Here is a 23,596-nt window from a genome sequence, read left to right as displayed (position 1 = left end):
CAAAACTGATTTAGAGTTTATTTTGTAACCAATGGCTGTAGCTCTGTGCCATCTAGACTTTAAATGATTCATTTCTCCTGACTCTCATGTGCTTAAGAAGGTGATTTACGCCACATTTGCACTGATTCAGATAACAGAACAAGGGAACAGTGTGGTCACTAGAAACATCAGACCAAGAGACTAGGGATATAAGACCTAGCTTCATCAGTTCACTGCCTGTGGCATCTCCTGACAAGTCACTTGGCCTGTCTGGGCATCTGAGGTTCACCATTACCAAAACACGGGGCAATAATATCTTTCAGATCATGTGTGAAAGCGCTATGGAAATCACAATGAGCATGACCCCCACTCACACACCACTGCACGTGCACTGAGTGCTCTCTTTCCTCTGACTCATTTCATCCACATCACAGTCTATGAGGCAGACATGCTGATCGCGGGCACAGAAAGGTGGCAGCTTGCTTGAGGTCACAGGTCAGGAAGTGGCAGGATGAGGGTTCCCACCCAGGCCATCTGCCTCCAGAGCCCAGACTCTTAACCAGCGAGAGCCTCTCTGGCTGAGCTATTGTGTCGCATGGGCCACGCTCTGACATGAGCAGTCTCAGCTGGTCATGGTCCATCCTCCTCTGATTCCTAAAAGTCTCTCTGCTCTCCGTGTTGCCATTTTACTCCCCAGTCCCGACTAGCAGCCCATTGGTTCAATTTATCAAAGCAAATGACTTTATTTCTTTTAAATAGGTAACATGTGTACACAGCACACGCATTAAACAGAATACAAAATTCAAAGGCCTGGAGAATACACTGACAATAATTCTTCCTATCCTTGTTTCCCAGCTGCCCAATCCTTTCTCCTAAGACAACCAGCATGACCAGTCTCTTGTTTCTTATATACTATTCCAGAAATGTTCAATATATATTCTTTTCAAAAATAGATATACCACTTGTAGTGACAAAACATCCTATTTTGCTACCTGATTTTTTTCACTAAACAATATTTTGGAGATCAATCCTATGGAGATTCCTTTATTCTTATTAGTGTCTAAAGAGTACCTGTAATTTATGTAATCAATCTTGAACACTTAATGTTCTTGAGTACTTAATGTATTTCTGATGGTCAATGACGGTATAATGACTAGCTTATGAATTTATCGTTTCTTACATTGCAAAAATATACTTAGGGTAAATTCCTAAAAGTGGAGTTACTGAGTCAAAGGGTATGTACCCTTTACCATTTTACTGAAATAGCTAAATTGCTCTCCATAGGGACTGTATCACCTTATACTTCCATCTCAAATGCATAAGATCACCATTGAATTTTACTTTATTTCTATATCATCAAACAGCATATCATAAAAATGTTTTATTTTTGCCATTTGTAAAAAAAATATATCTATTTAAAATTCGCATTTCTCTTATTATGATTAGACTGAGAATATTTTCATGTGTTTCAAGCACCATCTGTATTTCTTTTGTCTATAAGTATTCTGTTCATATTCTTGTTCTGTTCAGTCTCATTTTATAGGAAATTTCTTTTTCTTATGAAATTATAGGAGCTTTTCATGCAAGAAATAAACCCTTTGTAAGTTGCAAGTACTTTTTCCCAGTCTATTATGTATTATTCACCTTTGCAGTAATTTTTGATTTATAAATAGTATTGATTTCCTCAATTCTTTTCTTTCATAGCTTCTGGTTTTACACTTACAAAGGTCTTCTCCACTTGGAGAGTATTAAAAAAATATCCATGTTTTCTTTTAGTACTTCTGTGGTTATGTTTTCAAGTTTAAAACTTTGAAAGACTACAATTCATTTGGGTGGATATTATGAGTTTGGATTCAGTTTCTTATTTCCCGGATTGTTTCCCAGTTGTCACAATAATTTCTGTTGAATAATTTATTCTTTTACCTTTGATCTGGAATGCCAAATTTATTACATACAAAGTCCTCATGTCCTCATGTTATTTTATTTCTTGACTTTCTGTTGATCTTACAATTAAACAGACCATTTTAATGACTATAGTTATATCACTGTTTTATTATATGATAAAGCTAGTTGCCCTTATTATTTATCTTTTCCAGAATTTTGTTGCCTATTCTTTAAGAACTTAGAATCACCAACTAGTAATTTACTTAGGATTGTGTTACATGTATAAATGATTTCAGAGAAAACTGATACCTTTAGCATAGCTTATACCTTTAGTTGAATCTTCCCATCCATGGACATTGTATACTTTTGTGTTTGGTTCAAGTCTTTTGCCACCCCCACCACCCATCCTACCCCCCTTTTGGCATCCTCCTTTGAGTCTAAAGTTATTTATTTATTTATTTATACATACAGGTCTTTCTTTATTACATTTGTTCTTAAGAGTTAGGAATGAATTCATATCTGATTAATGTTATCACATATAGGGCTTATTTTTAAACAGACATTGCAGTAAAAACTGTTTATTATGTTATGGTTATAGTTATGGTTTTATATAAAATCTTTCATTTGTTTGTTGGTTTTGGTTTTGTTCCCAGTTTTTGAAACCTTCGCAAACTCAGGGTTGAAAACTAGGACTACAGCCACATAACATACTTCTTTTTAACTCCTGCTATGAAAGAAATACTAAAATGGTTTAGCACAAATATAGAACTTACAAGATTTTTAGAAATCTTTGCTCCATGTTAACTTCATCTTAAATTTTTGGACTACACAGAGTTTCCATCTTAACACTTTTTATTGTATTAAAAACACAAGACTTACCTCCTAAATTCATTCCAGCTTGAAGACATTTCTGAAGTCTACAGGCAGGACAATTCTTTCGTCGAATCTTATCTATGATACAGTCATTTCTTCCAGCACATAAATAGTTGTGTTGCCCTGAATAGTAACAATAAAAATTGTTAAAACAAAGACTACTACACTAATGTAAAGTACTAATATGTATAATCAGGATATGAAACTTCATCTTTCTTGCCTTGAAATTTTTTGAAAACATAGATGAGAAATATGATTTGCAGATAATATGGGCATAAGAATAGTCACGTTAATATAACATAGACATAACATAGTCACTTTAACATAATAGACTTTATATTACAGATAGGATTAATACTACATTCATTTCCAACAGACTCTCATATATGTAGAGCCACGTTCCCTTACTCTGAAATTTTTGATAGCTGCACAAGCCCTCACAGGCAATGGTGCAATTTTCATTCAGACATCAGAGCAGCAACAAAGTGAATTATTCGAAGGCAGTTGTTTAAGCTGCTATGCCTGCCCACCATTTACACGTGTGATTTCAGTGAGAAGACTTTCAAATTATACAACTGTAAATGTTTATTTCATGCTGTGGACCAAACTGTAACTTCAAACATTCAGATGGGGGAATATGCTTAGAGAGAGGCATCTGCTGGCAAAATGTAAAATTGTGGCCTAGCTCTATTATTCATTTATTTATTTCAAAAATTTACTAAACATCCGCTAGGTACCAGGCACTATTAGAAACACTGAGAATAGAGGTGCCTGGATGGCTCAGTCAGAAGAGCATGCAACTCTTGATCTTGGGGTTATGAATTTGATCCCCATCTTGGGTATAGAAATTACTTAAATAAATAAAACCTTAAAAAATGAGAACATATCAATGAAAAAGACATTCAGAAGTCCATGCTATCATTAACTTTCATTCAATTGAGAGGAGACAGTCAACAGACAAGGTAACTATGTAAAATATATAAATGTTGGACAGTTAAGTGCTAGGGGGCAAATGAAAAGAGGCAATATAACATGGTGGAGATGTGGGAGGATGTAGGAGGTTATTAATAGTTAAAAAAGAGTAGGAAAGACCTCACTCATCAATACTTTAAATAAAAGTCTGGGGGTGCCTAAGTGGCTCAGTTGGTTAAGCGTCCGACTCTGGTTCAGGTCATGATCTCACCACTCGTGGGTTCAAGCTGCATCAGGCTCTGTGCTGACAGCTCAGAGTCTGAAGCCTGCTCAGATTCTGTGTTTCTGTCTCTCTCTGCCCCTCCCCGACCCTCCCTCCCTCTCTCTCTCTCTCAAAAATGAATAAATGTTAAAAAAATTTAAAATAACATAAAACTCAACATCCAAAAACCGAATTAAAAAGTTTTTATTAAAATAAACAAATAGATAGATAGATAAAAGCCTGAAGGAAATAAAGGTACTGTGTGGACATCTTGGGGAGAAAATACACTAAGCAGAGGGAAAAGCAAATGAGGCAGGGGTAAGGTTGGGGAGGATACTTGGCAAGCTTAAGGTACCACCAAGGGTGGAAGAGCAGAAAGATGGAGCAGAAAGTAAGAGATAAGGAAAAGGAGCTAACAGGAATCAGATCACACAGGGCCATAGTAAAGATCATATTTAAGACTTGGACTTTTTTACTCTGAATGTAACATAAAGCTTCGAGCAGAGAAATGACTCAATGTGATTTACATTTAGCAGGATTACTTTGGCTGCTATGTTGACAATTGACTCAACAGATGCACAGGGAGATGCAGGGAGACCAGAGGCAGGAGGCTATCACTACAATCCAGGGGAGAGATGATGGTGGGTCTGGTCAGTGTGACAGCAGCAGTGACACTGATGAGAAGTGGTCAGAGTCTAGATGCATCTTAAAGGTAGAACTGTTAGCATCCTCTGATAAGCCAGAGAGAAATGGGAGTTAGAGGCATTAAGACTCTTGGGCTGAACCTTAGGGAAAATGGAACTGCCATTTAAGAGCACATGGTTTATGGGAAACTACCCCAGTTCAGTTCTGGATGTGTTATGTTTGAGATGCTTGAGAGGTATCCAAATGGACATGTCAAGCTGACAGATACACAGGTCTGGTATCAGGGAGAGATCTGGGCTGGAGATATAGTCAGTTTATGGTCATTATTTTAAGCCATGAGACTGGATGAAATCATACAGTGAGCACAGACTGAAAAGTGAAGAGGTCAAGAACTGAATCATGGGTCATTGAAAACATGCAGTTAAAGGAAAGAAGGAGTTTCATTGATTACTATAAAGTAGTGAACAGGCTCTAAAGCACTCCCTTCAGACTAGGAGTCTCATGCTCCCTTGGCTGAGACTTAGTAAATTACAGTAAATACTCAATAAAAATAATATGTGTTGCCTAATATAATTAAAATAATTTAATCTAGAGCACATTCTCGGTAACATTATGGTAAATCTTAGTAATAAGAACAATAAACAGTACTAGAATAGGGAAATCTATCAAAGTGAAGAAATGAAAATCTACCATTATTATACTTGAATGACTTTTTTAAAAAATGGAGACTCTTAGTGAATATAAGTCGGTATAGAGAATTATACAAAGGCAATCAATACCCATTGGTAAAGACCATAACTGATTCATATAACATTTTGTGATGCTGTACAGTATCTTAGGTAATTGGTTATACTTTTAAAATAAAAATTGAAGGCCCTATTATACACTATCTTATTTAGGCTTTACAACAACCCTATGATATAGAAGGCAATTATTATTATTGCTATTTACTCAAAAGACAAAATTCATGCTAGCACTGGTAAAGTGGCTTCCCAAAATGGTGAAACTGGAAGAGTTCAGGGAAGCTGACAATATCCGTGGACCTTAAGGCCACAGGCTTTTTTTAAACATCAAGTTGCAATATAATTTACTGGTGGTGCAACAGGATGTTAAAAGTGCTCTTTGGAACCAATAAGCAAGGGAACATTATTTGAATGAGTAATATTCTACTTTATCAGCCACTGTTTCCACCGGAAACCAGCACCACGTACTTGTGTTGCCTTTCCCATGGTGTGAACTTGAACACAAAACCATAGATTTTATCTATAACTCCTATTGAATTGAACAAACTTTAAAGTCCGAAAAGAAAACTAAATGTAATTTTAATTGTTTTTTTCAATGTTTGTTTATTCATTTCTGAGAGAGAGAGAGAAGGAACAAACAAGAACAAGTGGGAGACAGAGCATCTGAAGCAGGTTCTGAGCTGTCAGCACGGAGCCCAATGAAGGGCTTGAACTCACAAACCATGAGATCATGACCTGAGCCAAAGTCAGCCACTTAAACGACTATGCCATCCAGGTACCCTTTAGTTGGTTTTAATTCAGTAACTATTCATTGGGAACCTACTAAGTGTGCAAAGCTGCCAAACGTTTGCATAAGGGGTTGAGGTAATCTGAGGTTCTTTCCATTTCTGTGAATGTGCAATAAAATGTGACTAAGTCTCTCAGATTGTAGGCATATGAAAAACGCATAAGAAATGATCACTGCCTTATGTACACACTAGAAGACTTTCTTCTTTGGGTGTTCAAAGACAGAAACTTCAAAAAGCTGGGATATTTCTTTTTTTTAAGTTCATTTATTTATTTTGAGAGAAAGAGGGAGAGAGAAAAAGAAGGAGAATGCATGCAGGGGGAAGGGGCAGCGAGAATCTCAAGCAGGCTCCGTGCTGAGCTGGGCTATTTCTATAAGGGTTCCAAAAAAAGTGAACATACCTTAAAATCCATGTTGCATTAATAGCTGCAGGATAATTTCCTTCCTGCAGTAATATCTGAAATTGTGTATTTGGTTTCTACCAACCAGTGTGGTTGCTGCCACCAATTCATCTTCTAAAAATAGGATGGAAGCAATGTAAGGGACTGCTGCAGGAATGTCTTAAGGATTTTCAGATAATTCCCTGTCATCTATATTTTTAGGTGTGCAAACATTAGATTTAAATTGTACCTACACAAATATGTAATGTATGTCCCATCCCTGAATCTATATAAAATGTGAAAGTAACAATAACAAGAACAAAATCCACAATGAAAACAAGAGACGCACCTAGAAGATTTACAGAACTTTTAATCATGCCCTATTTAAACACTGTGTTATCCTAGTGTTAAGATTGTTAGTCCTCAGTAAGTCACATCCCAGGGTTTTTCAGGTAAATGATTTTCTACTATGATGCTATGACAGGGCAGCCAACCAGGGAGCTGGGGACCTGGCTCCCAGGAGTGGAGGCTTTAGATGATAAACTAAGGAACTCAAATTTTACTCAGCAGGTTATAGGGTGTCAGTGAAAAATCTTGCTTACAATATGTCAACTCCAGAGCTGTGTTTTAAAAACATTAATCTAAAGGTGATATACTAGGCAGACAGAAGTAGGGGACACTATTAGCAGTCCATTTGAAAGTTCTCAGAGGTGGCCTTCAAGCAAATCAGTAGCTGTTTCTTTGTAAGAGTAAGAGCAACAGGAATAATCCTGTGGTTAAGAAAAAATCTTGGTGGTAAAGGAAACAGAGATTTCTCATTGAAATTACATGTCCATTATGGGAAAAATTCCAGTGCTGGTAGTGGCAGAAGAGCTTGAATCAGATGAACCTCCTATAAATAACACTTACAAACTGTCCATGGAAGGAGAGAAAGAAAGATTTAAAGGCACTGGGGAGCAACCAAAAGCAGGCAGATACTAGATGAAAATGGACTCTCGAAAAAAAGAGAATCACCATAGATAAGATTCACCTCTGATTCGCTCTTTCTTTGAAAGCCTTGTGTTCTACCCAGTGCTTGGTAGATAGAAACCAAGCAAAATCCTGAGTCTTAATGGCTTGAGAAGGCAGAGAACAAACTTGGGGACTGCCAGAGCAGCCATAAATTGAAGAAAGTTATTCGGCAGAGAAGCGTATTATGGTGGGCGCGGGGAAGTGGGGTAAGGGAGGTTGGAGGGAGATAGAATGTACACATTAGCTCTCCAAATTTTTGGCTGATCCCTAAACTGAACATGAAACTCCAAAGAGTCCAGGGGTGAAAGAATTTGAAGTTGAAAGGGCTGAGCAGATTATTTTGGCTGCTGCCCATCACAAAAAGTCTGAATCCCACTAAATCAGGACTCACTAAATATCTCAGGCTTTCTATTGAAATTCTAGAAGGTCCCTGCCTTAGGAGGAAATACTATATTGCAGGATTGAGGCATTTACCCTACAGTTAAAGGCACAGACAAAATAGACTACCCTAAAAATGTTTTTTTTTTTAAGTTTATTTATTTCAAGAGAGAAAGAGAGAGAGAAAGAGAACAAAACAGCAGGGGAGGGGCAGAGAGAGAGAGCTGGATAGAAGATCCAAAGCAGGCTTTGTGCTGACAGCAGAGAGCCAGATGATGGGCTCAAACTCATGAACTATGAGATTGTGACCTGAGCTAAAGTCAGATGCTCACCCAGGCGCCCTAGCTTAAAAAAGTTTAAAGCAATGGCTATGAGTTCAAGGTGATCTGTCAGTTATTTAATTGACTACTAGAACAAAACCCAATACTCTTCAGGGAAATGTAACAGAATCCGGATTTTCCAGAAAGTCTAGAATACAATTATAAGAAATACTTAAAAAACAAAAATATGAACCAAGGTCAACAGAAAAATTAGTCAGTAGAAACAGACCCAGAGGTTGGAATTAACAAATAAGGATTTAAAAACTGTTATGTTAGATTGTATAAGAAAATATGATTAATAGGAGTTAAGAATTGTGAACTAGCAGAAGAGATTAGGAAGCTATAAAACAAATAAAAACAAATGGATACCCAAGAACTTAAAAATATAGTATCTAAAATAAAATTTTTATTGGTTAGAATTAATAATATATCAGGTACTAAACACAAATGGGTTATTGAAATTAAAGAAATATAAATAGTCTCAACGAAAGCATAAAGAGAAAAGATTAAAATATAAATGAAAAAGGCATAAACAGCTTGTAGGACAGCATTAAGTAATTTAATATGTGTGCAGCTGGAGTCCCAGAAGGAGAAAAAAAATGGGTCAGAAAACTATATGAAAGTTTACAAATCTAGAAAGCTCAGCAAATGCCCCCTTTAAAACATAAATACAAAGAAGAGAATTATGGCACAATATAGTTAGGTTGCTGAAAACCAAATATAAAAATAATTATAAGTGGCCAGAGCCAAAAACAAATTACATTATATAAAAAGAAACAAGGAAAAGAATAATATCCGATTTCATATCAAAGCAATCGAGGAGAGAAAACAACATATCTTTAATGACCATCATTTCAGAATAACCAATGAAAACATTTCTCAAAATCAAGGTGAAATAGAGACATTTTTGGATAAACTAAAGCTAAGGGAATTTGTTGCTAATAGAATTACATTATAAGATATGAAAAAAAAAGTTTTTTTGCTGGAAGAAAATGATACCAGATAGAAATTGGGATGTATCAAAAAGAAAGGCAAGAACTGGAAATGATGAATGGTAAAATGTAAGAGAAATTTTCTTTCTTTAAAATTCTTTAAAAGTGAAATGATTGTTTAAAGAAAAAAATAATAAAAATTTATTATGGGATTTATAAAATATGTACAAGTGAAATATCTGAGAACATAGCCCAAAGAAGGAGGTATATAAATGAAATTCTACTGCTCTTAAGTTTCTTATATTATACTTAAAATGGTATACTTAAAATTGATTCAAGGTAGACAACAAGAGTATATCTTATAATTCTTGGATAAGCAACATCAATATCACATAAGAACTTATCAGAAATTTAAATTTAAATTCATAGGCCCCACTTCAGACTTACTAACTCAGAAACTCTGGGGTAGGACCTAGAAATCTGTCTTTTATAATAACACTTCAGGTGACTCTAATGCATATTAATGTCTGGAAGACTGCCATGAAGCAGCCACTAGAATAATAACACTAAGAAGTATGGCCTCAAAGGATGGTAGAGATATAAAATGGCATACTAAAATGCATCTAAGCCAAAAAGTAAAGAAAAGGAAAAACAAGGGAACAAATAACAGAGGGAACAAATACCAAGATAACAGATATAAATCTAATATGGCAAATAATTACACTAAATATAAATGGCCTAAACACCTTGATTAGATGTCAAAGATGGTAGGCTGGATTAAAAGATGATTGAAATATATGTTAAGATACATTTTCAGTATGTAGGCACAGGCAGGTTGAACGTTAAAAGATGAGAAAATATATGCAATGTAAAATGCAGTATAATAAAGCTGATATAGCTATATTAAAATCAGACAAAGTAGATTTCAAGACAAAGAGTATCACCAAAGAAACAAAATCATTCCATGATGATTAAAAGGACAAATAATAATCCTAAATATAAAATGCATCAAAGAGCACCATTTCAAAATACATAAAGCAAAAATTGACAAAACTAAAAGGAAACAAGATAAATCCAAAATCACAGTTGGAGATTTAAGAACCCATCTCTCAGTAACAATTTCTCAGAACCACTATCTAGAGAAACAGTAAAGATACAGAAGATTTGAACAGTATTATCAAACACCTGACCTAATTAACATTTGGTCACACAATTACACAGTACACATGTTCTTTTCAAGTGCTCAGGGAACATTTGGTGAGATTGAGCATATCCTAAGCTATGAAACAGTGTCAACTTCTAAAAAGATCAAAATCATGCATAGTATGTTTTCTGACCAAAAAGGAACTAAATGAGAAATCAATAACAAAATATCTTTAAAAAAGCCCCACATTATGTAAAAATTAAGCAATACCCATCTAAACAATTTATGGGACAAAAGAGAGATCAAAATGGAAATTACTGAGTATTTCAAACTGAATGATAATGAAAATTCAACATATCAGAATTTGTTGAATACAGCTATAGTACTCACAAAAGAATTTTTAGCTTTATATACTTATATTAGAAAAAATATTTAAAATTGATGATCTATGATTCTACCTTTAGATGCTAGAATAAAAATTAAACCCCCCCCAAAATAGAAGAAATGCAATATAGTGTAGAAATCATTGGCAAGGACAAGCAAAAAAAAAATCAACAAAACCAAAAGGTGGTTCTTTGTAAAGATTAATGAATTAGTCAACAGCAGATAGACTGTGCCTGGGAATTCTGTTCCATGTCTTCTCATCTTGGGCCCCAGGCTGATTGAGGAGCCATCACACTAAATATTTTGAGTCTCATGGCATAGAGGATATAGAAGTTGACTTAGGAAACCTGATGCTCCAGCCCAGAAAGGTCGACTCATTATTCATGGCTCAGATCTAGTCCAATGATCCCACTCAACAACAAAGGAGGCATGAATTGGAATCCTACCTTGTGCCCAGAAGGCAAAGAGCTGGAAACAGATGGGGAACCTCAGTGAAGACTACCTCCATGAAGGGGAAATAAGAACATAAAATCCAGCCTCTATATTAGTTCTTCTCTGAAGTGTTAGATTTATATTACTGCCTTTTTGGGGGGAGGGACAAATTAACTTCTATAGATGATGTTGAGGGCCCTTTCCATAAACAGCTGAACTTTTCAAAAATGTTAATAAGAAGATACCAGTGGGTAATACATTTCTTTTATTTTAGAAGAATATAAGCATCTATGGACTAGTTTTAATAAAGAATGTTTTCCAGTGACCACCCCAAAGCCCAAACACCCATAGCCTATTTTATCAATGATAGTACACTCATATGCACATGTACTCAATAATTTGTACTGAAAAAAAAGGAAAGAAATTAAAAACTTATGTGGGAAATGCAAATGTCCCACAATTATCAAATAGATTATTTTTACCCATATAAATTTAGAGAATGTTCCATCTGGCTAGTTGGTAGCAAGCATTGTAATGGATACTCTGAAGGAAAAAAACGTATATTTCCATAACACACAGGGAAATAGAAGCTTAAAGTATATGGGATATGACTTGAAGATTCATAAAAATAGTTCTTTAAAATAAAAGTTTTGTACAAAATTGCTGACCATCCATCTATGACACTCGATGAGGCTCTGCAAAGAATTAGTCTACCAGCTAATGGAGAAAACAGAGATATAGCACAAACAGCATACTGCCTGGCCCATCGTCACTACTGAATAAAAGAATCAATGAAAAAATGTAATCATACTGAGAAATTAAATAATTTACAACATACAGAATGTACACATTCATATAGCGTGTTGTATATATAGACAAATCAGCAGTTATGATTGTTCACAGAAGGCATGCTGGCTTCTAGGTAACTAGCTTACAAAAGACCTATGCATATAAATCTTTTCTGTCTCATCTCCAGCATCATACCTTTCAGATTCTCTCTCTCTCTCTCTCTCACACAAACACACACACACACACACACACACACACACACACACACACCACTGAGAAAAAGAGCTCTGAGGATTTGCAAGGAAGCAGCAGAGAGTTCTATGAAAGGCAAAACTTAAACCAGGGTCACAATCCCACCAGGGATGTGTCTTTCTTGGTGTCCTAGGTCCTAAGTAATTCGCCCAGGAGACCCACATCAGGTGTCACTGAAGTTCCTTGGTTGCCTTTAACTGTAGCCATTATAGAGCCATTTGCATCTAAAAGTGTCTTGTTTTAAAAATGAAAATCTGTTTAGTAGGGCTCAGGGAACTTTAGTCACTCATCCATCTGTGTGGACTAGTTCAATGTACCTCCTGCCTGAGGAAGTAGCAGCTTTTTGGAGAAAAGGGAGTCATTTTAGCAAACAGAAAGCCACCAGTGTTACAGTAAATGTGAAGAGGGTACCAGGAAGTTTAATTAGTACATATGTAATATAAATTCACAGGTTTGCAGAGAAACCAGAAATACAAAAATCAAAGAGAAAACGCCCATGAACTTTAGAACACAATGTTGAGTTCAAAAACTAAAAAAATCAAAAAGTGTCCATTTTTTCCTATTGTTTTCAACTATGATATTGCTTTTAACTATAGAATAATTCAGTAAGTGCCTAAAACTTAATGTCATTATTTAAAAAGTTACTGAATTCAAAGAAATTGTCTTGTACAATTTTCAATTACTTTGAAATCAAGAACCAAGTTTTTGTTGTACTTGGGCTGGTCCCAAATGAGAAAATACAGATTGGATGACATATGGGTCTTGCCTTAAAGCATCAATAATGCTAGAAGGGAAAGAGTGGAAACATGGAAGGCGGGAGGGAGGAGAATAGTGGGAAGGGCATAGCTTTGTAACCAGACACACCTGGCTCCCAACCCTCCCTCAGTCAATAGGGAACTGTGAGACTATTGGCCACTTTGCTTGACCTGTTCTGAGCCTCAGTTTCCTGATCTATGACACGGATACAATAACACCTGCTTTTAGACTGTCAGATGGATTCAATTAATATAAGAAGCACAAAGCCAGGCCCAAGGTAAAAACTGAGAATAAACATAGCCAATTCTTAATTAAATACGTCAGCAAAGAACTTCCTGTGGGAAGAGAATATCACCACTGAGTAAGGAAGACCTGTAGATGAAAAGAGACCATTTGAAACAAGACAAATACCATTCAGCTCTGACCTTGTCTTCAAGCCTTGACTTTCTCAACAAGCTGGCAAGGATGTGACAGTGGTGAGTGGTAGATACCCTTAGGGTAAACACAGGACAAAACTTTGGGATTCTGGTCTGTCTGCAACTTAGTTAAGGATTCTAGACTGTGGCCCAAGACCTTAAGAGTGGTAGAAGACTCTGGAAAGTTACATTCTCTTTGTCTGTTGCTCCTCATCTGCTTCATCTGTTTTCCAGTATTACTCAATATCAAGACTCTTAAAAGTAAGTAGGCACAGATATTAAAGGCAAAACATAGAGAGTGGATGAGGCTGGGGAAACAAGATAAATCATGTGGGATTGATGTGGTATGACTTTTCTTTTAAGTTTATTTATTTTTAGAGAGACAGAGACAGCATGATTTGGGGAAGGGCAGAGAGAGAAGAGAGAGAGAATCCCAAGCAGGCTCTGCACTGTCAGCACAGAGCCTGATGTGGGTCTTGAACTCAGGAATCCATGAGAGAATGACCTGAGCTGAAACCAAGAGTTGGATGCTTAACCAACTGAGCCACCCAGATGCCTCTGATGAGGTACGAGTTTAAAGAAGAAAGTGATTATACTGGAAAGAGAGGAATGAGGAAGAGTTTATGCAGAAAGCAAGCATCCGAGGTTAAGCCTGGATGAATACTATGGATTTGAAACACAGAGGTGACAGGAATACAGACATCTGAGGCAGAGGATGGGGGCAGGGAACTACAGGCACAGTTACATATGCAGGAGGCAACTGGTCTGGTCAGCTGAAGCCCAGGAAGACAGGGGTCCAGAGAAGGAACAAGCTACATCTACACATTCTGGTGACCAGAGGCCATCCAGGGAGCTGTCAACACTACAAGGGCTTCTGGGCCCTCTCTTCTAGGTTTCACACCCACACATCCACCTAACTGAGTAGGCATGCCCACCTGAGCGTCTCTGACACTTGAAATCCTCCATGTTCACAAACCAAACATAATGTGCCTTCTATGTTCCCGCACTGGTAAACTACAACCAGCTGTTGGAACTAGAAGCTTCATGGTCACACTTGATCTATATCCCACCTACCTCCCTGCAAACCCCTGCAATCCTGAATATTCAATCAGCCACAATGTCCTGATGATTCTTGCAGCTGAGTTTCTCTTGAATCCCATCTATGTCCACCAGTACCTTCTCTTCTCATTTTAAGCTTTGTTGGTTAAATTTCTGAATTATGGAGTTTGAATCCTTGCTTACTGTGTGATCTGAGACATGTTACTTAACTTTCCTGTACATTAGTTTCCTCATGTGTAAAACAGGAATTATCAAAGCATCTGTCTCATGAATTATCTGGAAGATGAATACACTACATAAAGTACTTAGAATTGCCAGTATTATCCAGTAAGGATCCAGTGAACGGCAATTGTTATCATGATATTATTGCTATTATCATATACTACTACATATTATTGTAGCCAGTCTATCGTGCCTCTACTATGTCTCCACTTCTGAATCAAATGGTTCTTAAACTTTAATTTAAAAGCTGTCTGAAAGAAATTGCTCTAACAGATCTCAGTATCTTAGAATATAAAAAGAAGAGCGTCTCTGGTTGAAATGAACATGAGCCCCCCCCCCACCAGTGCTGCTCCCCATTTTGTATTTGTCAGTGATCCAGGAAGCACCCCACTCCCTAGAAAACCAGGCCTCCTCTGAGCACACAGTCACAGCCATGAGCTTTCACCTTCCTCAGAGCTGTGCAGGGATCCTTTGGAATCACAAATCTGATAATCTCATCCTTCTGGTTAAAGGCCTTCTAGGGCCCTTCACTCCTTAAACTTTCAAGTCCAAACTCTTAATGTATCTTATTCAAGTGACACTGAGCCACTGGGGAACAAAACAGGGAGGCAGGGGTAGACAGAGTTCAAAGATGTGCTCAGCAAAACATACTGCTATTTAGGGAAAAGTAAGCAAAGCTGGGACCAGACGCATTTGATACCGTAACACTGGGTTGTTATTTTTACTGGTGTTTTAGTTATGGCGTTTTTATTGTCGTTTTATTGCTATTATTATGGCAATTGTTATCATGATATTATTGCTATTATCATATAAAACTACATATTATTGTAACTAGTCTATCCTGCCTCTACTATGTCTCCACTTCTAAAAGACAGTGTAACCGGTGGCTTATTTTAACAAAATGGAAAAATTCAGAAGACTGGTCACTGTATATTTGTATCTCTCTTTACAGGTGCAGGCATATAGGTTGGTTCCAAATTACAAACTATCCTTAGAGACATCCTAAAACTGCAGACAGGCAACACAGTGTGTAACAAGCATCCCCCGCCTGTCTGATCCTGGCTGATGGTCAGCCCTACACCTGTGGCACATCTTGCCCATTACCTCTCTGCTTTGCCCTTAGGAAGGAGTCCAATTTCTGCTTCTGGCTCAACTAATTTCATATTCAGTGACGTTTGTGAACACACACACCTCCTTCGATTCCCAGCAGTGTTCTGCTCCTCTAATAACATCTGAAAAAATACACTATCTTCTCTTATCCTCTTTTATAGCCTGGGAGCTAGGCCATAAGCATGGCTGATAGCAAGTAAAACACTAACGTTTGCAGGTAAAACTAAACGTGGAAAGAATCAGGTTCTAGAAGCCCTTATAACATGTTGAACACCTGCAAACACTTTTATGAATTTTTGAAAAAGACACACAAAGAAGGAGGTAGGTGAAGTCAGTCTGATGAGCAGGTATTTAATGTGACAGGGGATTAAAGTGATTCTAGATTGAACAGAAAGTCCCAAGTTCTACATTTTGAAAAGCTGACTTATCATGACACTTTGGGAGCACAGCCCTTTACCAACAGGGGACCGGAGAAAGTAAGGATGCACTGAACATGACCTCTGCCCCTGCCTCAGCACCCAGATCCTTTTCTACACCCCCTCCCCTGCCCCAGCCTCAAAGAAGCTGTGCCTGGAGTTCAAGTTGTGCCTTCCAGAGGAGAACACTCCCATATCTTCCCCAGTGACATTTTCTTCCAGGGGGAGACTGCTCTATAGATGCCACACTTCTGGTCTCTTTCTCCTTTACTCACTCTGCCTTGGCTAGTAAGTCTGAGAAGAATAACTCTGACTTGTTTGCTTGAGCATCTTCCTCCTGGGAAAGAACTCACTCAGCGTGCAGCCTCCAGCCCTGACGAGGCGTGTCCTGATCCAGCACTGGCCTGTCCCTGTATCTAATTCTGGGGCTCAGGTAGGTAGCAGCCCCTCCTTTTTTTGCTCTTAAGTCACATCCTTTAACTTATTTATTGCTCCCCACCCAAAAGCTGGTATTTTACCTACTATCAGCTATTGCTTTATTGCTTAATTTGTTCAGAATCCAGGTGGGGAAATGTGGTGCTAGTTCACAGGTTCCTCTGAGAGGAAGAGAGACCCCAACACCAGAGTCCCTGAGACTAAGATCTCAACAACAGGGATATGCCACCACACGAGTTCCACCTGTGTGAATCCTGTAACAAAGATCCTATGACCTTTCTCCATCTACTTCCATGGAATCTTGCTCCCTGATTCCTGACTCTCCAGACCTGCAACATGTTAAAAGGCAGGGAACCCGGGGCATATGGTCACGTGAGAACCCAAATGTTAGGGTACAAACCACCTGAGGACAGTTAAGACACATTTTAGATCCTTTTCTGTTATTGTTTTTGTTTTCCTATTAAAAATCTGTCAAAGAGGGGTGCCTGGGTGGCTCAGTTGGTTGGGCCTCTGACTTTGGCTCAGGTCAGATCTCACGTTCGTGGGTTCGAGCCCCGCGTCGGGCTCTGTGCTGACAGCTAGCTCAGAGCCTGGAGCCTGTTTCAGATTCTGTGTCTCTCTCTCCCTCTGACCCTCCCCCTCTCATGCTCTGTCTCTTCTGTATCAAAAATAAATAAAGCATTAAAAAAATTTAAAAAAAATCTGTCAAAGAGATTTCACCAAAGATTCTTATTTTCTTCTAAAATTTTATGTTCACACTTCCCATGTTATGTGAAATGTAATTTTTGTTTTCACACCTTGAAACTACAAGAAAGTTTAAGAGGGGGCAGTAATAAAATAGTTTAATATTTATCACAATCTGAAAGATACACTGCTCAATAATTTGTTTTATGCCCAGAGCCATGAACAAATCTGATGGTTTTGTTGTTGCTATTAACAAAAGCTGAGAACTCAGTGCTTGAGCAGAAAACCAAAACTTTCTGAGTCCTCTTTTTTCAACTACCCCTGTGGATACTCTAGAATACCCAGACTTTATGTACAACGTAGTTTTCCTATTTCTGAAAAAAGGCATTCATTTTCAGAAAGACAAATTCACCAAACCCCTCTTAGAATTAACTTTTGGCTTAAATTTCTTTCTCATTTTAAAAAATCCATTTGTTATCCTGCTGGAGGATTTTTTTTTTTTTTTAAAGCAGTTGACAACTGCCCGGCAACAGCAGCCTGTGTTTGCAGTCACTATTTTGGGCTACATCACATGTCACTTACATAACCTTGTTTAACTGCTCTTGAACTGGTTTGAACAACCTGGGAAACAGATTAGGGCAGTCCCAGCAAATTCCTCATTGCAGATTCTGATGGGCGATTTCCCATCCCCCCCCCGCGCCCCCCCCCACTCAGCCCCCGGCTTATAATGTTGCACGGTGAATAAGACGGTGTCCGACAGGAACTGGTTATTCATTGTTAGAGCCAGCTAAAACATTTGATAATTAACTTCCTCTGCTCAGTTTAAACCAGTCCGGTCTGCCCATAATAAACCAATGAACAATGATCCCCTGCTGCTGGCGTTTATGAGTGAGCTTGGATTAACGTGCTTTAAAATGCCAGGGGGTTAAAAAAAAAAAAACCCACCTCACTTGAAAAGTAAGTATAGGTTGCCTTTGCCACCTTTAAACACAAATCTTTTGAAGTTATGTTTTGAGGTCTAAGATTTTAATTTGAAAGTCAGAATGGACTTATTTTTTTCCCTGTGGTGTTTCAAGGGTTCTTCCCATGTGGATAAGCACAAAATTCCCAGATAAACATTCTTCTTGGTGTGAAAGGTGTTAGTTTTTCATTAAAAAAATATACGTTCTAATTATCATGACTTAAGTTTTAGGCACTCTGTATATTTTGGTGCAAGATAATCAAAGAAAATATATGACAAAAGCCAAGTGCAATAACTTTTTAACCTTGAGAAACATGTATTATGATGTGCAATAAGAGAAGACAAGTAGGTTATTGACAAGGAACAAGGAACTTTTTTTTTCAGGAGGAGTGACTTAGGTCCTACACATATTCAGTAGTAGCAATTTAACATAGTTGTTATTTCGCTATGTAAAAACATCTGTTATCTAGATAAACTTATAAGTTATTCAGGGCACTGGGCAGGGAATTAACATTTGTTGAATTCCTATTATGTGACAGGTGCTTTACCAATCAAATAATTTAATCCTAAATTTAAAATCCTATGGGGTGAATCTTGTGAGAGTGGTCATAGTTTCTCCATTTTGTCAATGAAGACACACAGAGAGGCTAAATTGTGTGGCTAGCTTAGCTGGGATTTTTACTTGGTGTTTTTTCATTACTCTTTCTATGGCTCTGTACATATCAGAAGTATCCTTAAGCTACTTATACCTAGAGGGTAAAATGGGACAGAAAGAGAATCTTTGTCCTGAAAGACATTTAGGCTCTCATAGAAAGGACAACTCCTACACTAAAATATTAACTATTCTGATACTTGGGAAGGTAAAAGGCATGAGGTTAGGCATACTTGCAACTCTGAGCCTCAAATGATTATCTCATACCACAGCAAACTTATATACTACCTAATCCACCACTCTTTCCAGATTCAAATGTACCTGTAAACCCCAGACCTTGAAGCAAACAAATTCACAGTCTTGCAGAACTGAATCCGTGTGCTGGGTTCTTAATGATCAGATTTCATTCACTTTTGCCCAACCAGCAAATTTCCCAAGATCTTAAAAGTAGAAATGAAGCCTGGCAGAGAGAAGGGGTTTTGTTCAGCTACCCTGGCCTCAAGCTATTTGTTAAGATTTGAAGGCCTCAACACAGCTCAGTGGGTCCTTATTTGCCATCTGAGGCATAGCCTGGTTTCTAAAGACCCTTATAGCTTGAAACCCAGAGGAAAGCTGTCTAGGTTACAGAGAACAATTATATCCTAAACTTATACAGACAACCTAAGTTTTTGCTAGAAATTATGGAACTATTCAGTATGAGGTTGTTTTGCTCATACACATGCATTAACTAAACTAATATGGGTATATAAGGATATAATGCATGCACATGGTATAGAATTCAAGAAGCATTATGGGTCATATGGCGTAAGGGTTCCCTCTCCACTATCCTCTGGCTACACCCAGCTCCCTTCCCTAGAGGCAACCACTGTTATCAATGTCTTTGTAGCATTCCCAAGGTTTTCTAGGACACATGTTCTTTAAAAGCACAGTGAATATGTCGTTTGTTGAGTAAGGCGCTATTAATTCAACATGTCTGCTTGTTATTTTACTAATTAACTCAACAAATAATTATTGGGTGGCTATTACATACCAATTATTGTGATCAGCACAGGGGCCGAGAGATGCATAAGAGAAGATCCCTGTCCTTGAGAGACTCATACATGGTCCAGTGTGGGGGACAGAGTGCTTAGCAAATCAACCCCCAGAATAAGAACAGCATGTGGGCAGAGTGCTATAGGAACATGGAAGTGAGGACTGTTGTTTCAGAAGTCAGAAAAGGCTTCCTAGAAAAAATAACATTAGGCTAGATTCTTGAGGGATGTTTGTTGGATGGAAAGAGAGAAGTTTTATAGTAAGAGAAGAACAACATATTAAAATGAATATTGTCGAAGGGTATCATGTATGGGGATGGGTGAGCTTGGCAAGGCTAGAGCACAGGGAGTGTAAGTGGAGGCAGTACAAAATAAGACTGTGAAGACTGGCCATGCCATGCCGTGTAGTCTCGATAGAAATTTTTAAGCAATGGGGAAGCCAATCCAGGAGGAAGGTCCATAGAAAATATCCAGAGTAATGGCAAAGAGACTGGGTAAGCTCAGAATTCGCATGGCTTTTTAAGAAGGCATTTAGGAGACACAATTTCCAGTTAGTCATCCTCATCTCTCTTATTCGCTAGCCCCAAATGTGTTTTTCTATATCTTAGTTGCTTCAACATCCACTCATTATCCAAGTGAGGAAAGTTGAAGCCATCCTAAATTATTTATTTCTGGGCCTCCATGCAAATATTCCACACCTTTCTGATTTTAGAACTCAAAGTTGTGGACTTCTGCCTCCTGGGTTCCATCACCGTCTCAAAGAAGCAGATAATATGTGTGCTTCAGATAAAAATGGAAGCCTCTGGGTTACCTACTTAGCTTAAGTAGAACGGATATTTTCTTTGTCTGCAGTCTAAGTTGGGAACCCCCCCTTTATCCAAATAGTCCCAAAAGAAATGCTTCACAATTTAAGGTTGTTTGAGCCAAAATTCTTGTGCTTATGAGGAAGAAGTGGTACAGGACGTAAATCTGTGTACACCAGGACCTGGTACAGGATTATTTTACCACTTGGAGCTGAAGATTAGAATCAGATAAAGGAGAGTGGAGAACTGTGGGAAGTTGTCCTGAGTCATAAGACAACCTGTTGGCTGAGAATGAGATGGGCAAGGGCGGAGGAGAGACTGACTGGCTCCTAAGTGTGTGGAAGAGTCATCAGAATATAAGAATAGCATGAGATGGAAATGCAGAGCACTAACGTTTGGTAAGTAGCCGCTATGCTCTAAGCTACTAGTCTGGTTAAGTTACATTATCATCATATTCAATGTTTATGATAACCTTTTTGGTAGGTAATATTATCCTCATGTCCTGGACAAGAAAATAAGTTAAGCAGCAGTCCACGGTGCTTCTCATAGCCAGGGTGATGTCAGGATTTGAACCCAGATCTGACAAGGCCCATGCTCGCTTGGTGAGTCACTGAGAAGCAGTTTTGAAATCTTAACAGGCAGAACAGCATCTCATTCTTGCCTTCTAAGAAAGCTTCGTACTTAACACATTTTAACCTTGTACATTTGATCATTTGACTAAATTGCTTGAAATCAAAGAATATCCCATTTAGAAAATTGCTTAATCCTTATTTATGGCTGAAACTCAGGACGTGAAATGTTCTTAACATAATCTCTAATGTACTGATGGGCTTTGAGGTCAGACACGTGGGACATATGCAGACACTGTCACTTACCAGCTGTGCAGTGCTGAGGAAGCCATTTAACCTTGTGTTTTCTCATCTGTAAAGTTAGAGTAACCAAACATCTCATGGGGGATTATAAAGAGTAAACGCATAGTATGTTTAGCACCATGGCTGGAACACAACTGGTGCTCCACAAACCTTCTTCTCCAAGATGATACCCTTGAGGTGAGGGTTGGCGAATGGAGTACTGTTCCTGGAGCCAAATGCCTGGCTTGCCCTTTGTTTCGCCATGCCCTAACTGTGACAGCTGGCTGGTTGGCCTCATGAAGCCTTCAGATCCCCACCTACAAAACGGGAAGTGTGACAGTACCTCTCTCTTACGGCAGCCCTCTCCAGGCCAATGTTGACTTTGAGCAGGAAGGAAGGAACTAGCCCCTCTATTCTAAACCTGGGATCTCTGTGTGAAGTCTAATATAATCTCTAATTATACTTGTATTCTGGGTTCACTGTCTGTTAACTGGGCTTATGTCTTCATTCCCTTGTGTCCCACTGTTCTGTTCTGTGGCTTGCAATAGCAGGCCCAATTTCTATAGGACAAAGTTCCTAACACCCTGGCTCCCTCCAAAGGCCAGCTCAAGACTAAGGCTCTGACATTTGTTTCAAGAGCCCACCTGGCTCCTCTTGCACCCAAAGACTCTCATGATGCCCTGCCCAGACCACAGGGGTGTCTGTGCTCTGCCTTCTGAACTGTATTTCCTTTCGGCATTAGTGTCCACACTGGTTTGTCCCATACTGGTGAGCAGGTCCAGTTTCACACCCCAGGCCTTTCTAGTTTGCCCCATCATTACCTATTCTCAAAAGATCTATTTTCTTTCTTTTTGTCACCATTTTTTTTTTATACAAAAGAGATAAGACACACAGAGAAATAAACACCTAGCTTATGTGCAACCATACGGTGCTTTTTCTCCTTCTCTCAAAAAGCAAGAGCCAGTCATGAGGAATATAAAAAACAATTACATTATTAGATCACTTAGTAAACAGATTTACAATTTGATTGCCTAATGATCACTGTAGTCATCTTTAAATCAGAGAGACACATTCACTTCGGTGGCCTATGTGACTGGAAAATGGCCAGCTGATTTTTAGCTCATTTGGACAATCTAAATAGGCCTGGGATGGTTGCTCCCTGCCCTTACTGGTCTGGGCCTTTCCCTACTCTTCTGTGTCTCCCATCTCCAGCCCTCATCCAGCCATAGGTTTGGGGTTGATACTGCTTTTGGCCAAAAGTTCACAGAACATTCCAGCCCTTCCTACTCCTACTCCACATCCACGATGCTGGACTCCTGCATTGGTTCAGACTGCCCTGCTGCCTGATGGTCTCTCACTAGACAAGAGTTTCCTAGGCCTAAATTACCCTACTGGGCTGTGGGTCCTAGGTCAGCAAGTTCTTCTGGGCTGTGTCCTCTTCTCCTTGGAAGGTCTGGGTAGGTCACCTTCCAGATGGTAGCCCTCTTTTGTTGACAGAGAATGAAAGCGAGTGGGCAGTGGCCTCCTTTGGTGTGACATCTGAACTGACTGAGTTTCTAATATCCCTTCTAGATCCAAGCCCAGTGCACTAGATCAAGGCAATCTCCTTTCCCACTTGCCAGGGTTCCTTATGCATACCCCTAAAGAGAGAAAAAGACCTGGGATTTGAGGCAGGTTGGGCCTTGGTCTTGGCCCCCCATCCAAGCTGCTTTCCCAGGTACCTGTCTGATACTGCTGGTGGGTCCTTAACAGTCCCCATGCCTTATCCCTACACTTACCACATGGTTTAAACTCCAAGAATCATGGGTAAAACTCCAACATTCCGATTCTCTACCTGGGTTCTTATTCTTATGCCCTGTCTGTCCGTCTGCCACATGGTCCTCATACCAACCATATGCCTGCACTGTGTCTGGGGAGTGCTGTACCCCTTCGACCTTGACTTCATTCCTATTTGTCCTAAGATATGTTGTTGGTACAGTGCCATGAGGGGGGAAATGAAGAAATCTGGAGACATATGAAGTGCAAGGAAATCAAAATGTGGTTTTTAAGCCTTTTCTATCGTGCCAATAAATGATTACTTTAATAAGTTATAT

General features: G+C 38.6%; 1 protein-coding gene across 2 annotated transcripts in view; it reads right to left on the bottom strand.

The window, feature by feature from the left end:
• Positions 1-23,596, bottom strand: part of NR3C2 (nuclear receptor subfamily 3 group C member 2) — a 333,454-nt gene that overhangs the window by 96,827 nt on the left and 213,031 nt on the right. For both annotated transcript variants that reach the window (XM_029940345.1, XM_029940341.1), the window contains exon 4: positions 2,743-2,859. In XM_029940345.1, the coding sequence (XP_029796205.1) occupies positions 2,743-2,859 (117 nt within the window). The remainder of the gene's footprint in view (positions 1-2,742; positions 2,860-23,596) is intronic.

Source organism: Suricata suricatta, chromosome 1 (assembly GCF_006229205.1).
Source record: "Suricata suricatta isolate VVHF042 chromosome 1, meerkat_22Aug2017_6uvM2_HiC, whole genome shotgun sequence".
NCBI classification, from domain to species: domain Eukaryota; kingdom Metazoa; phylum Chordata; class Mammalia; order Carnivora; family Herpestidae; genus Suricata; species Suricata suricatta.
This window is presented reverse-complemented; position numbering and strand designations above follow the sequence as displayed.